Source organism: Puma concolor, chromosome B1 (assembly GCF_028749965.1).
Source record: "Puma concolor isolate L17-30 chromosome B1, mPumCon1.1.hap2, whole genome shotgun sequence".
Lineage (NCBI taxonomy): Eukaryota > Metazoa > Chordata > Mammalia > Carnivora > Felidae > Puma > Puma concolor.
In genome coordinates, this window is record NC_141670.1 from 174,810,347 (window position 1) to 174,825,724 (window position 15,378).

General features: G+C 39.3%; 1 protein-coding gene across 9 annotated transcripts in view; it reads right to left on the minus strand.

Moving 5' to 3' along the window:
• KLHL5 (kelch like family member 5) overlaps positions 1-15,378 on the minus strand; it is a 99,699-nt gene that overhangs the window by 10,984 nt on the left and 73,337 nt on the right. For all 9 annotated transcript variants that reach the window (XM_086705222.1, XM_086705221.1, XM_086705219.1 and 6 more), the window contains 2 exons: positions 13,735-13,959; positions 8,129-8,291 (listed from right to left, as the gene is read on the minus strand). In XM_086705222.1, coding sequence (XP_086561348.1) covers positions 8,129-8,291; positions 13,735-13,959 — 388 coding nt within the window. The remainder of the gene's footprint in view (positions 1-8,128; positions 8,292-13,734; positions 13,960-15,378) is intronic.

Below are 15,378 nucleotides of genomic sequence, written 5' to 3' on the forward strand. Positions count from 1 at the left end.
AAAACTCTAAGTTATTATACTGAGGTGTATATGTGTGTGTGTGTGTGTGTGTGTGTGTGTGTGTGTGTATTTAAAGACTTTTTCTTACTGTTTATTTATTTATTTTGAGAGAGAGAGCATGTGTGGGAGGGGCAGAAAGAGAGAATATCAAGCAGGCTCCACACTGTCAGCCCAGACCTCAATGTGGGGTTTGAACTCATGAACCGTGAGATCATGACCCGAGCCAAAACCAAGAGTCAATGCTTAACCGACTGAGCCACACAGGCACCCCAAGACATTTGTTAAATTTTAATTCATAATGTAAAGTACACCATGCCACTTAAACTGGTTCTTTTTTTTTTTATCTTCAAATTTTTCGTTAAATTCTAGTCAGTTAACATATAGTGTAATATTAGTTTCAGGTATAGAATTTAGTGTTTCATCACTTACATACAACATCCAGTGCTCGTCACAGCAAATGCCCTCCTTAGTACCCATCAGCCATTTAACCCCTCTACCCTCCTGCTCAGCAATCCTCAGTTTGTTCTCTACAGTTAAGAAGCTGTTTCAAGGTTTGCCTCTTTTTCTCCCCACTATGTTCGTCTATTTTGTTTCTTAAATTCCACACCAGTGAAATCTGACTGATTTGTCTTTCTCTGATTTATTTCGCTTAGCATAATACTCTCCAGCTCCATGCATGTCATTGCAAATGACAAGATTTTGTTCTTTTTGAAGGCTGAGTAATATTCGTGTGTGTGTGTGTGTGTGTGTGTGTGTGTGTGTGCGTGTGTGTGTGTGTGTGTGCACGTGCACATCTTCTTTACCCATTCAGCAGTTGATGGACATCTGGGCTCTTTCCATAATTTGGCTACTGTTGATAATGCTGCTAGAAACATTGGGGTGCATGTACCCCTTAGAATCAGTATTCCTGTATCCTTTGGGTAAATATCTAGTAGTACAATTGTTGGATCATAGGGTAGTTCTGTTTTTAACTTTCTGAGGAACCTCCATACTGTTTTCCAGATTGGCTGCACCAGTTTGCATTCCCACCAACAGTGAAAGAGGGTTCTCTTTTCTCTGCATCTTTGCCAACATCTGTTGTTTCCTGTGTTATTAATTTTAGCCATTCTGACAGGCTTGAGATGATACCTCATTGTAGTTTTTATTTGTATTTCCCCAATGATCATTGATTCAAACTGGTTCTTAACTGAGAAGATGATCATATCTTAAATAGCAACATGTGGCTGTAGCGATATCTTATTCTATCTAAACTTTATATGAATAGTATGGAAAGTGAAATTTATTTGAAACTTTGTTAAAAAATTTATCTCTTAAAAACTACTTTCTTGTGTTATCATTCTTAATGTTAAACTATTCTTATTTTTAACTAATACTTGTAGCATATTTGTCTGAATATGGGATCACAGAATATTAGAGGACACCAACAATTAGAAACTATTCATAATTAAAAAAACCATGTACAGGGGCACCTGGGTGGCTCAGTCCTTTAAGTGTCCAACTTCGGCTCAGGTAATGATCTCGCGGTTTGTGACTTTGAGTCCCACATCAGGCTCTGTGCTGACAGCTTAGAGCCTGGAGCCTGCTTCTGATTTGGTGTCTGCCCCTCTCTCTGCCCCTCCCACGCTCATGCTCTGTCTCTCTCTGTCTCTCAATAATAAATGTTAAAAAAAATTTAAAAAGCCATGTACACACACACAGAAACACAACAACAGAATTCAAGGCACCACCCCCTCTTCACAGTGAACTCATGGGTCTTGACTATGAAAAGTGGTGTAGTATAGGGATTAAGAGATGGACTCTGGAGCCAGACTCTGGATTTGAAGCTTGGTTCTAACACTTACTAGCTCTGACTGTGGACAAGTTATTTAACCTCCACCTGCCTGAATTTCATCATCCAAAACATCTCTAAACCCTGTCTCAAAGGATTATTGGTGATCAAATTTAATATACTTTGAATAGTGCCTTACAATGGTTTAAGTGTTTAAGGGGAAAAATAAATTCTATCTCTATTTGTATTCTTTTAGAAAATAGCATTTTTATTTAAAAAATAGTTTTAAACATTTATTTTGAGAGAGAGAGAGAGATTGCATGAGTGAGTGCAAGCAGGGGAGGGGCAGAGAGACAGGGAAAGAGAGAATCCCAAGCAGGCTCTGGGCTGTCTGTGCAGAAACTGATGTGGAGCTCCATGTCACAAGCCACCAAGATATTGACCTGAGCTGAAATCAAGAGGTGGACACTTAACGAACTGAGGAAAATAGCATTTTTAGATCTTAAGTGTCCAAACAATGTTTACACTCAGTTAATGTTAAGGGCTAAAATGTACCAATAATACTTTCTGAAGAAACATGATCTCAAGCAATGGCTTTCAAATTGTTTTCTTTTTTTTTTTTTTTTTTTTTAAATTTTTTTTTTTCAACGTTTATTTATTTTTGGGACAGAGAGAGACAGAGCATGAACGGGGGAGGGGCAGAGAGACAGGGAGACACAGAATCGGAAACAGGCTCCAGGCTCTGAGCCATCAGCCCAGAGCCTGACGCGGGGCTCGAACTCACGGACCGCGAGATCGTGACCTGGCTGAAGTCGGACGCTTAACCGACTGCGCCACCCAGGCGCCCCTCAAATTGTTTTCTAAGAACAGAATTCTGTGGAGGACTTGAGGAGGTCCCAAAAACAGTGCATTTGAAATTTAAGTTTTAATAATTTTCAAAAATGTCACTTGGCTCAATTAAAGGCCATGAAAGATTCACAACTCATCTTTCTTTCCAATGACAGTATCTATTACAGTATAAACATTATGTCAAATTATGAAATTGTGCCCAATTGTATTGTACTATATGCTTCAAAATAAGACTTAGTCTTTTCTGACTTTTAAAATTAGGATCAAGAATGCAACGGGCTGGTGGATACTGAGATTTAACAGAAAAAAAATTCTACTACTTTTAATCTACAATACAGTTTAACTGAAGTTTCCAGAGATTCCAATTAAATTGCTCTATTAGCTAAAATAACTGTTATCATTTTCAGCTACTGATCTGTGAATGAGGATTTTCTTATACTGAACAACAACAAAAACCAAACATAGAAATAATCTGGGTGTTTTTAAAAACAGAGTTGTTCTTCTACATTGATTGTTATAATAAATATATGTTATAGGCTTAAACTTCAATTTGCCTTAAGTATTGAGATTTTTATAAGGTTTCATTTGAAAGAGAGATTCTACTACCAAAAAATATTTGCCAGTCAGTGGCTTAAAAGTAGCCTGAGCAATTAGAATTCTAAATAAAGCTTTTTTTTCTCTCAAACATGGTAGAAAGTGAAATTTTAACTTTTGACATTTTCAAGATATACTGACAGGATACAACTCATAAAAAAACATTCAAACAGTTCTTTTCTAAAGAAAGAAACAATTATATATATATATACATACATACATATATATATATATATATATATATATATATATACATCATGTGCATATAATGCACATATATATACATTTAAGAAACAATTATATTTTGCATCAGGAAGCATTGTAAAATTAAGTTCAAAATAACAAAAATAGTAATTAATTTAGGCTTTTCATTATGTAGATAAAAAAACCGAGGCACAGGGAAATGATTTGTTCTAAATCACAAGGACTGGTGAGAAAAGATGCATAATTTTTTTCAATCTTTTTAAAAAAACAACACGATTTCTATTTTTTCCAGATTCTGGATATGTACCTAAAAATGGAGAACAGGGGCACCTGGGAGGCTCAGTCAGTTAAGCCTCCGCCTTGATTTCAGATCAAGTCATGAACTTACAGTTTGTGGGTTTGAGCCCCTGCTGTCAGTGCAGAGCCTGCTTGGGATTATCTCTCTCCCTCTCTCTCTGCCTCCCCCCACCTTCTCTCTCAAAATAAACAAAGAAACTTAAACAATGGAAACCAACAAAATCTTTTAAAATATTGCTACTTTAGCAACGTGGATGGAACTGGAGAGTGTGATGCTAAGTGAAATAAGCCATACAGAGAAAGACAGATACCATATGTTTTCACTCTTATGTGGATCCTGAGAAACTTAACAAAAACCCATGGGGGAGGGGAAGGAAAAAAAAAATGAGGTTAGAGTGGGAGAGAGCCAAAAGCATAAGAGACTCTTAAAAACTGAGAACTGAGGGTTGATGGAGGGGTGGGAGGAAGGGAAGGGTAGGTGATGGGCATTGAAGAGGGCATCTTTTGGGATGAGCACTGGGTGTTGTATGGAAACCAATTTGACAATAAATTTCATATATTAAAAAAAATAAAATATTGCTACTTTGTTTTAAAGCATGCTTAGAAAAATGTTAGTTGATAGATTAGCTGTGATTAAAGTACCATGTCATCTAAGTGGTACCAGAACATTCTTCAATAAGGTCACACACTTCAGGTTATGTTCCAGGTACCATGCTAGGTGTCAGGAACAAAAAGTTAGACCAGGTCACTCAAGACTATGATATACTATAGGAGACTGATGAGTAAATAACAACAACAATAGATTGGTACCTGCTATGATACAATCATACACATATTATGCACAGTAAAAATGCAGAGGCTAGAATGGACAATTAATATGGTGAGGGGCACTGAGAAGATGGAAGTGGAAAGTGGGGACAGTTTTCCAGAGATGACAGTTGAGTACGTTTCAAGGATGCTGAATTTGCCAGGTATGAAACCAGGGAAACAACACTCTAAGACAGATGGGATGGGTCAAAAGACAATGTGAGTGTGAAACAAAATACATTTTTCACAAATAAGTTAGTTTTGCTGGGGTGTAATATGCATGGGTAGAGGAGAGAGAGGTAGAGAGGGGTGGACAGGGGCAAGAAAGATATCTCTGTCTAGGAGTCAAAGCTGCTGTAGGTCTAGGAATAAGATTTTAGGTAAAGTCGTTTTTCTTTTGTACTGTCAGAAAGAAATATTTCTAGCCAGAAATAAGGGCTAAGAAAAATGTCAGTGAACAAGAATTAGTTCAATGAAATAATCCCAGAAGTTAAAAAAAATTTTTTTTTAACGTTTCTTTATTTTTTAAAAGACGGAGAGACAGAGTGTGAGTGGGGAAGGAGCAGAGAGAGAGAGGGAGATAAAGAATCTGAAGCAGGCTCCAGGCTCTGAGCTGTCAGCACATCGAACCCATCAGCCGTGAGATCATGACCTGAGCCGAAGTCAGACACTTAACTGACTGAGACACCCAAGCATCCCTCCCAAAAGTTTTAACTGAGGGGTCAAAACTGAAAAGATACTGTTAGTTTTCTCTTTTTTCTCATTCACTAGATTCTTTGGTGGCTAACTCTGCTACCAAAGAATTAGGAAGGATATATTCTGAAGTTCTTTCTTTAGTGTGGAGATCACATACATTTTAAAAAGTAGGACATAACTAACACGTCCTGAGGAAAGAAGACCTTAGGTGTGGGGAATAAGTTTAGGAATTCCCTGGGCTTGCACCAACGGGTTAATGAGGCATAAAGAATTACAAAGGCATAGGGTGCTCTCACCCAAGCTTGGGTAAACAAGGTAAGACTCCCAGAATAAAGTAGGGAGGGGCCTAGGCCCCCAGAATAGAGAGGAAGGGGCAAAGGTCCCAGAATAGAGAGGGAGGCAAAGGCCCCCAATACATGGGTATATGAGGTAAGCAAGATTAGGCATTCAGGTGAACCCCCCACCCCACCGCCCCTCAATTTAGTACTATGGCAGAAAGCTGCTTTTACAGGAGGGAAGGACCAAGTTAGGTAAACAGGTAAATAGAGCTATGGACCTCTGAACTGCAGGTGAAGCTGCCCAGAGCAGAGCTGATTAGCAAAAGAAAAGGTGCCTCATTAACCCTGAGGTTGTTTGACTTATCTGCCTTATCCCCTAGGCAGCTAAGATCAACAGATAACTGGCACCTCCTGTCTGCCATTAACAACCATCTGCCCATCTGCCCTATGCCAGGATTCTTCTATTGACCCAAACCACAAACACCGTATATCTTCTAAACCCCCTTTCCCTCATGCTCATGAGTTAATGTTCACCGATGCATTGTCTCTTTGTGGATGCCCATCACGTTTGTAAGCCTTCTGATCTTAATAAATATGGGGCAAGGACCCTTATTCAGGGCTCTGGTCTTTTCCTGGACATTAGCCATCTGTTGCATTTCAATTCCGTGTCCCGCTTTCTTGCTAGACAAGAAAGAACTTTAGACTTAAGAGTCTACGACACTTAGGTCATAAATTATAAACATTTTACTAATATTTTCTCATTTTTGTTTTGCCAATCGATCAGTAACACAATTCTACAAATAATTCTTGGTTTCTATATTTTAACTTTGATTCCTTCCCCTTTATGGAAGTGATGATAAAGCATTTTAAATGAGTAAAGGTATGCAACAAACAACTTTTATTTAATAACCATAGAGAGCTTCATTTTATGGAAGAAAGGTCTTTGATATGTATTTAGTCTCTGAGTTACCAAGAGCTATTTGTGATGGCTGTCCAAATCTGTTTACTCTAGTGAGAGCAGACTAGAGCCAAGACTACACCTTTCTAAATCCATTTCAGTTTTCAGCAGTTTTACCATGATAAGAAAGAAGTAAAAATAAAGATAAGTCAGTAGAAGAGATGGAAGGAATTATTTAGAAAAACACTGAGAGGGCCTATACTGTGCTTAAAACACTACATAATTTTGGGGCACTTGGGTGGCTCAGTCAGTTGAGCGTCTCACAGTTCATGAGTTCAAGGCCCACATCAGGCTCACTGCTTTTATTGCAGAGCCCGCTTCAGATCCTCTGTCTCCTCTCTTTCTCTGTCCCTTCCCACTTGTGCTGTCTCAAAAATAAAACTAATTTAAAACACTATATACTTTTAAAGCTATACAAACTACCAGATTTTTACTATATTGAATATTTATATAAAGTTTCTTCATGTAAAATAATTTGAAATTTACAATATCTGTACATTAAAATGAAAGCCTAGGGGCGCCTGGGTGGCGCAGTCAGTTAAGCGTCCGACTTCAGCCAGGTCACGATCTCACGGTCCGGGAGTTCGAGCCCCACGTCGGGCTCTGGGCTGATGGCTCAGGGCCTGGAGCCTGTTTCCGATTCTGTGTCTCCCTCTCTCTCTCTGCCCCTCCCCCATTCATGCTCTGTCTCTCTCTGTCCCAAAAATAAATAAACGTTGAAAAAAAAAATTAAAAAAAAAAAATAAAATAAAACGAAAGCCTAACACTGTTAAGTTATTTATATTTAGAACTATGATAAAAAGAGACTATTTAAAAAAATTATTTTTATTTATTTTTGAGAGAGAGAGAGAGAGAGAGAGAGAGAGAGAGAGAGAAGGCACGAATGGGAGAGGAGCAGAAAGAGAGGGAGACACAGAAACCAAAGCAGGCTCCAGGCTCTGAGCTGTCAGCACAGAGCCTGACATGGGGCTCAAACCCACAAACTGTGAAATCATGACCTGAAGTCAGAGGCTTAACCGACTGAGCCACCCAGGAGCCCCGAGACTATTTTAAAAGTTTGCATCACTAGGGGCGTCTGGGTGGCTCAGTCGGTTAAGCATCCAATTTTGGCTAAGGTCATGATCTCGAGGTTCATGAGTTTGAGCCCCGCGTCGGGCTCTGTGCTGACAGCTCAGAGCCTGGAGTCTGCTTCAGATTCTGTGTCTCCCTCTCTCTCTGCCCTCCCCTGCTCCTGCTCTCTCCTTTCGCTCTCTCAAAATAAATAAACAGTAAAAAAAAAAAGGGGGGGGTGCCTGGGTGGCTCAGTTGGTTGAGTGTCTGGCTTCAGCTCAGGTCATGATCTCATGGTTCGTGGGTTCGAGCTCCCCGTCAGGCTCTGGGCTGACAGCTCAGAGCCTGGAGCCTGCTTTGGATTCTGTGTCTCCCTTTCTCTCTGATCCTCTCCCACTCATGTTCTGTCTCTCTCTGCCTCTCAAAAATAAAGAAACGTAATAAAAAAAGATTTAACAGTTTGCATCACTCAAAGAAAGTATTTCTCTTTTGTGATTTATTTACGAATATTTTTATTCATAAAAATGTATTTTTTTATACATAAAATGTATTTTTATACATAAAAATGATGTAGCTCAATAAATTTGGTTTATTGTGTTTTAAATGGAATTTTAAATATTTCCTTACTTTCCACTTAGTACAGCCACACCTACTGTGCTTCTGGGGGTGGACATAGTGGCAACAAAATTCCACTGGCGAGCCTGAGGGTCCCATCTTTCCACTGTATTCAGATAGCTCCAGCCATCATGTCCTCCTACTGCATACATGGGACCTTCCAATACAGCCACACCTACACGGGGACAGGAAAGAAGCAATGACTTAAGATTTACCGCTACCTTAAAGATCACATTTTAACTGAAATATAAATACACAGTTTACTGCCTATGATTTCTTCTATGAGTTTTATGGCTCCAGGTCTTATGCTCAAGTCTTTAGTCCATTTTGAGTTTATTTTCATGTTTGCTGTAGGATAATGGCCCACTTGCATTCTTTTGTATGTGACTATACAGTTTTCCCAGCACCATTTATTGAAGACTGTCCTTTCCCCATTGTATATTCTTGGCTCCTTTGTTGCAAATTAGTTGAGCACACATGCATGGGTTTATTTCTGGTCCACTGATCTATGTGTCTATTTTTAAGCCAAATACCATTATGTCTTCATTGCTATAACTTTGTACTATAGTTTGAAATCAGGGGGCGTGATGCCTCTGCTTTGTCCTCCCTCAAGTTTGTTTTGGCTATTCTGTATTTTTGTGTGGTTCCATCCAAATTTTAGAATTATTTGTTCTATTTCTTTGAAAAATGTCATTGGAATTTTGAAAGGGATTTTATTGAATTGGTAGACTCCTTTGGGTGGTACAACGAACCTTAAACATACAAATTTAACTAAGGAAACATTTATAATAAAGGTATCTGGTTGCCACACAGCTCTTCTTGGTGGTAGGGGGGTAGGTGAGGGGGAAAAATAGCAATATAGCCCTGGTCTTGTAAGATTTTTTTTTTTTTAATGTTTATTTACTTTTGAGAGAGAGAGAGAGAGAGAAATAGAGTGAGAGAGCGAACAAGCATGAACGGGGCAGGGGTAGAGACAGAGGGACAGACTGAGAATCCCAAGCAGGCTCTGTGGTGTCAGTGTGGAGCCCAACTCTGGGCTCAAACCCACGAACTGTGTGACCTCAGCCAAAATCGAGAGTTGGACACTCAACCAACTGAGCCACCCAGGTGCTCCTGGTCTTATAAGTTTTAGAGGCAGTATCTTGAGGTCCAACAGTGGAAACTTATTTAAAACTATGTAAGATGCATACATTGCCATATTTAAAAGATTTTTTGGGGTGTCTGGGTGGCTAAGTTGGTTAAGCAACTGACTTTGGCTCAGGACATGATTTTGCAACTCATGGGTTCAAGGCCAGCATCAGACTTCAACACAGAGCTAGCTTTAGATCCTCTATCTCTCTCTCTGCCCCTCCTCTGTTCTCTCTTTCTCTCAAAAATAAATAAACATTTTTTAAAAATTTAAAAAAATAGGGACACTTGGGTGGCTCAATCAGTTAAGCATCTAACTCTTGATCTCAGCTTGGGTTATGATCTCACTGTTTGTGAGTTCAAGCCTTACATCTGGCTCTGTGCTGATGGCATGGAGCCTATTTGGGATTCTGTCTCTCCTTCTCTCTGCCCTTCACCTGCTTGTGCTCTCTCTCAAAATAAATAAATAAACTTAAATAACCTTAAAAAATAAATCCTCATTAAAAAAATTTTTAAAAACATTTATTCATTTTTGAGAGACAGAGACAGAGTGTGAGTGGGCAGAGAGAGAGGGAGACACAGAATCCAAAACAGGCTCCAGGCTCTGAGCTGTTGGCACAGAGCCTGATGTGGGGCTTGAACTCACAGACCATAAGATCATGACCTGAGCTGAAGTGCAACACTTAACCAACTGAGCTACCCAGGCACCCAATAAATCCTCCTTAGAAAAAATTTTAAAAAATAAAAGATTTTTCAATAATTCAGATTTAAGATATGTTTGAAAAATCATTTTTATTCCTTTCCCCCTATTAATTCAAATTCATGACATTTTACTGTAGTTAGAGGTGATACCACAATCATTGGTGTGATTCATCATCAGGGAACCAAGCCAGATTAATTTGTTCCCTTATTCAACAAATATCTATTTAGTGTTTATTAAGTGCCAAGCACTTAATAAAAGAACAGATAAGGGCCCTGCCATCATGGACCTAATATTTTACTGAGGAAACAGGCAAAATATATCTCAGGTATTGGTAAGTGCTAATAAGAAAAATGGAACTGAGTAAAAGGGTAGAGAGGGTCAAGGAAGACCTCTTAGATAAAATTACATCTGAACAAAAACACAAATGAAGTTAGGAAACCAGACAGAGAGACAACTGAGAGAAGAGATGGTGAGGTAAAGGGAGCAGTATGTACAAACTACACACACACACACACACACACACACACACACACACAGCTCCAAATATATATAAAATATATCCAATTATATGTGTATATGTATGTGTGCAAAGTTAACTAAAGGGCTGGAAGAAACGATAATGGGTCTAATTCAACTCCTTTAACATTATCTTTGAAAATAAATTCTAGCAGCAGAACCACTTCTTCCAAATGAAGTCTTTAGGTAATTCTCACATATAAAAGAGATAAAAGGAGTGTTTCCTATGTAAGAATTTCTTTTATAAGGTCAAATTGATTTATTATAGGATAAATTAGTAAGAACAAGGCTGTTTTGAATGAAAGATCTAAAAAAAAAAAACTTAAGACATTTGAACTATAGGATTATTCTTTTCTGAACTTGCTTCAATAAAACCTTACATGGTACCTAGAATGAACGATAGTATTCTATACACAATCTGATCTGCACAAAACACAGCTGGATCATGGGCATTCTCATTCTGTGTACTCTAAGAATCTACCTTAAGTTAAAAGTAAATTTCTTTTCTCCACGGTGGGGAAAAGTATGCATTTGAATCGCACACTATTGACCCTGGATTTTATGGTCAACTCAAGGTTATAAGTCTCATTCATGCTGCTTTTAAGATACATTCCCATTCTGTGCCTATGTAATAAGTTGATTTTATGGGCTAAAGATTAATATTTTATGGTTTCCTTAATTAAATTTCATATAGTTAATTTTTAGCTCCCCTCTCAATACAGTGCCCTTAATCCTCTGGTTTTACTGTTTTATCAAACTTGAAACTTAAGATCAACTTTAATTGAAACCTAATCACAAAAAAAAGTAGAAGCACTTATTTCTTTGATTTTTTTGTTGTCCAACTATCACACCAATCTTCATGCCTAGATAATTTATATTACTGATACTGGCTTTTTTTGGCAGCCTCTGCTCTGGTGCTCAGCATTAATAAATTGAATGTAGTACAAAGCTATGCTATCTAAACTGAATGATGCCTTCATTGCTGCTCATCCATCTTTTAATTCATCTTTTATGATGACCTATCAAATTCTTTATTGCAATTAATTTAAACCTTTTCCAAACTGTGATACATTGACAATATAGCCACAAATTTGTCTTACCGCTGAATGCATGCCTATTTTCTTTTTTTTTTTAAATTTTTTTTAAATTTTTTATTTTTTTTTTAATTTTTTTTTCAACATTTATTTATTTTTGGGACAGAGAGAGACAGAGCATGAACGGGGGAGGGGCAGAGAGAGAGGGAGACACAGAATCGGAAACAGGCTCCAGGCTCTGAGCCATCAGCCCAGAGCCTGACGCGGGGCTCGAACTCACGGACCGCGAGATCGTGACCTGGCTGAAGTCGGATGCTTAACCGACTGCGCCACCCAGGCGCCCCTGCATGCCTATTTTCAATGTGACACTGTAGCGCCTCCCATAAAGAACAGTGTCCATCAATAAATGAATAGATGAATGGTACACACACACACACACACACACAGCCATAAAAATGATGAGGTCATCCCATATGAGACATGCATGGACCTAGAGGGTATTATGCTAAGTGAAATAAGTGAGACTCAGAAAGGCAAATCTAAGAAATGAATAAACAAAAAAAGAGCAGCATCAGAATTATAAATACAGGGGTGCCTGGGTGGCTCACTCAGTTAAGTGTCCGACATCTTATGGTTCATGAGTTCAACCCCGCGTTGGGTTCTGTGCTGATGGCTCAGAGCCTGGAGCCCACTTTGAATTCTGTGTTTCCCTCTCTCTGTCCCTCCCCTGCTCACACTGTCTCTCTCTCTCTCAAAAATAAATAAACATTAAAATTTTTTTAAAAAAGAACTATAAATACAGAGAATGAACTGATAGTTGCCAGAGGGGAGGGAAATGGAGGGCTGGGCAAAATGGGTGGAGAGGGAAATATAGGCCTCCAGTTATTGAATGAGTAAGTCATGGGAATAAAAGGCAGAGCATAAGGAATATAGTCAATGGTACTGAGATAGGGATGTATAACAGGACAGATAGTAGCTATACTTATGGTGAACACAGCAGAATGTATAAACTTGTCAAATCATTAAGCTGTATACCTGAAGCCAATGTGACATGGTGTGTCAACTAGACTCAAATAAATATTAATATAAATACATACATACATATATAAATAAGAAGAGTAGTCTTGATCTCTACTCTTTGGATCTGGGCTTGCCCATGTGACTTGTTTTGGCCAGTGCAACATTAGCAAGTACAATGCTAGCAGAAGCTTGAAAATTCTTTGTGCACTGTGGCTTGCCTTCTCTTGCTGCTTTTGAAACCCTGTGACTGGCACCATGTGAAGAAGCCTGGCTAGCCTGGTGAATGATTACAGGCATGTGGCCCAGTTGTCTCTACCTCAACAATCTACCTACCATTACACATGTAAATGAGGCTATCCTAGATCATCTAGCTGACCTGTGAGCCCACCAGAGATCCATAAAAAAATCTAGCAGAAATCATCTAAGGCAGGCATGCCAGACCAGAAAAATACCTCAGCTGACCCACAGTTCCAACAGCTAAATATATGGTTGTTGTTTTAAACCTTTGACCTTTCGAGTTATGCAGCAAAAGCTGGGTGATACAGATTCATTTCAAGCCCCATCTAATTTTATGTCCATTTGCTTCACTCATCTAACAATTCTTTTTATTTCATCAATTCTGTCTCCTATCAGAAAAGATAGATCATCTGATATAAGGCCCTAAGTTATCTTCTATCAGCTCAGAGTGAGCCATCAGTTCCTTCAGAGTACAGATAGTGTCTTCTTCATCTTTGTACACCTACAGAACAAAGAGCATGATGGCACATAGTACATGCTAATCAATGTCAGTTTAGTGTTTTATTGAATGAAAGAATGAAAAGTCTCTATCATTATATTCTCTGTGCCAGCTCAAGATTTCTTTGGGTTTTTACTCATTTCTGCTTAAAAAACAGGGGATATAGATGAAAAACAATAATGCTAAATATTTTTAAATAAACATTTCAATCAGGTTAGATTAACACTGAGTGACAGAACACACATTTTAAAACGTGTTACACTAGAATCCTTAAATATCCATGTTTTTACTTGTGCTAGTTGCTGTTACATTCATGTATATTCTACTTTCCAGTTAAAGAGCATGTGAAGGAATGCTTGGTGACTGATTGCTGCTGACTCAGCAGCTGCCACATTGGTTTTCTTCTGCCTGGTACAGAATGTAAAAATGCTGTGGAAGCTTAATGATGACATCATGAATGAACATGCATGGTTATACTCACCAAGGCCATGCCTGTGGGTGGACATAGGAGGCATCACACTCCAGGTTTTTGTTTTGGGGTTGTAGCATTCTACAGTGTTCAAAGTCTTCAGTCCATCTCTTCCTCCAACCACATACAGTTTGTCATCTAACACTGCAACACCAAACTGCAGCCTCCTCCCATTCATATTTGCTACAGGAGTCCACATATTTGTACGAAGATCATACTTTTCAATGCTTGTTGCTCCTTCACAGTAATATATAGATGTTACATAAAAGAATTTCACACTTGAGTACTTTATCATTTTATACACATAAAAGTATAATTTATTAGCATTGACAATAATACTTTTATTATATTTCATTGAGCTCCTGAATGGTCAGGCCCCTGCTTATGTCTCTGACCTCATCTCCTACTATTCTCCAGAGCATACACAAGGCTCTACATTAAAAGGTCAAGTGAGAAAGGATTACTTGTAACAGCTAGAAGTGGCAGGAAAAGCAGGGAAGTTTAGTGTCATGGAACCCAAAATAAAAAAAATTGTAGCAGGTAGTTTTGAAGGAAGATGGTGGCAGAATAGGACAACCCTAGACTTGCCTCATCTCATGAATACAACTAGATAACTATCAGATACTCAATACAAGAGAAATCGGTACAAAGACTGGCAGAACAAACTCCACATCTAAGGGTAGGAAAAAGGCCACATCAAAGATGGTAGGAAATATGGAGACATGACTTGGGAGAGAAATGGATCATGGTCAATGCAGTGAGGAGGGAGTCATGGTATTAGAGAAGGGTGAGAGACAAACCAGCACACAGGGAACTGCATGGGGAAAATAAATCCCCTTAGCAACTGGGCTTGGAAAATGAGAGGGCATGAATTTCATGAGTTCTTGCAACCAGTGGGGCTTAGAACCTGGGGTTTTAAAAGTCAGCATGCTTGGCTCTTGGAGACGTTGAAGCACATTGGGGCTGCTCTTAGAGAAAAGCATATCTGCAAGCTGACATACAGCACAGAAACAGCGATCTGAAGAGCACCTGGAGACACAGTGGAGAGGTTAGTTGCTTATATCGGAGTGTGTCCCGGGGAGGCAGCATTCATGGAGACACCTCTCTAGTAACAAAGAAACTGGCAGGTGCCATTTCTCTCTCCCCATCCCTCATCATAAGCACAGGGCCACCTGCAGGAACCAGCACAATGCCAACACTCACCACCTACCTTGCTTACATCCAGCCCAGCACCCCCCAAACTCCAGTGGAACTGCCCTTCCCAGTCACACTTGCCTTCGTCCCAGCACAGGGGACCCCTTTCTCCAGAAGACCAGCCCAAACTCCTGCCAACTCTGCATCTGCTGACTGAGGAGTTTTGTGAGGCCTTAATTCCAGTGGTGGTGGTGACAGGTCTCTTTTCACAAGCAAACCAGAGCACATCTAGTTAAAATGCACTACATTCAGGCCAGGGACCAAACACTGCCCATAACAAGCAAAGAGAGTCTCTGCAGACAATTGGTATGAAGGATAAAGTGGCCAGGACACAGCAACAAAAGCACACGCAGCACACACTGGACACACTCCTGGAAGTACCAGGCCCTGGGGAACAGGAGATACTACACTGCAGGGTACTATAACGCCTCTTCTTTATAAAGCCATTACTCTCAAGAACAG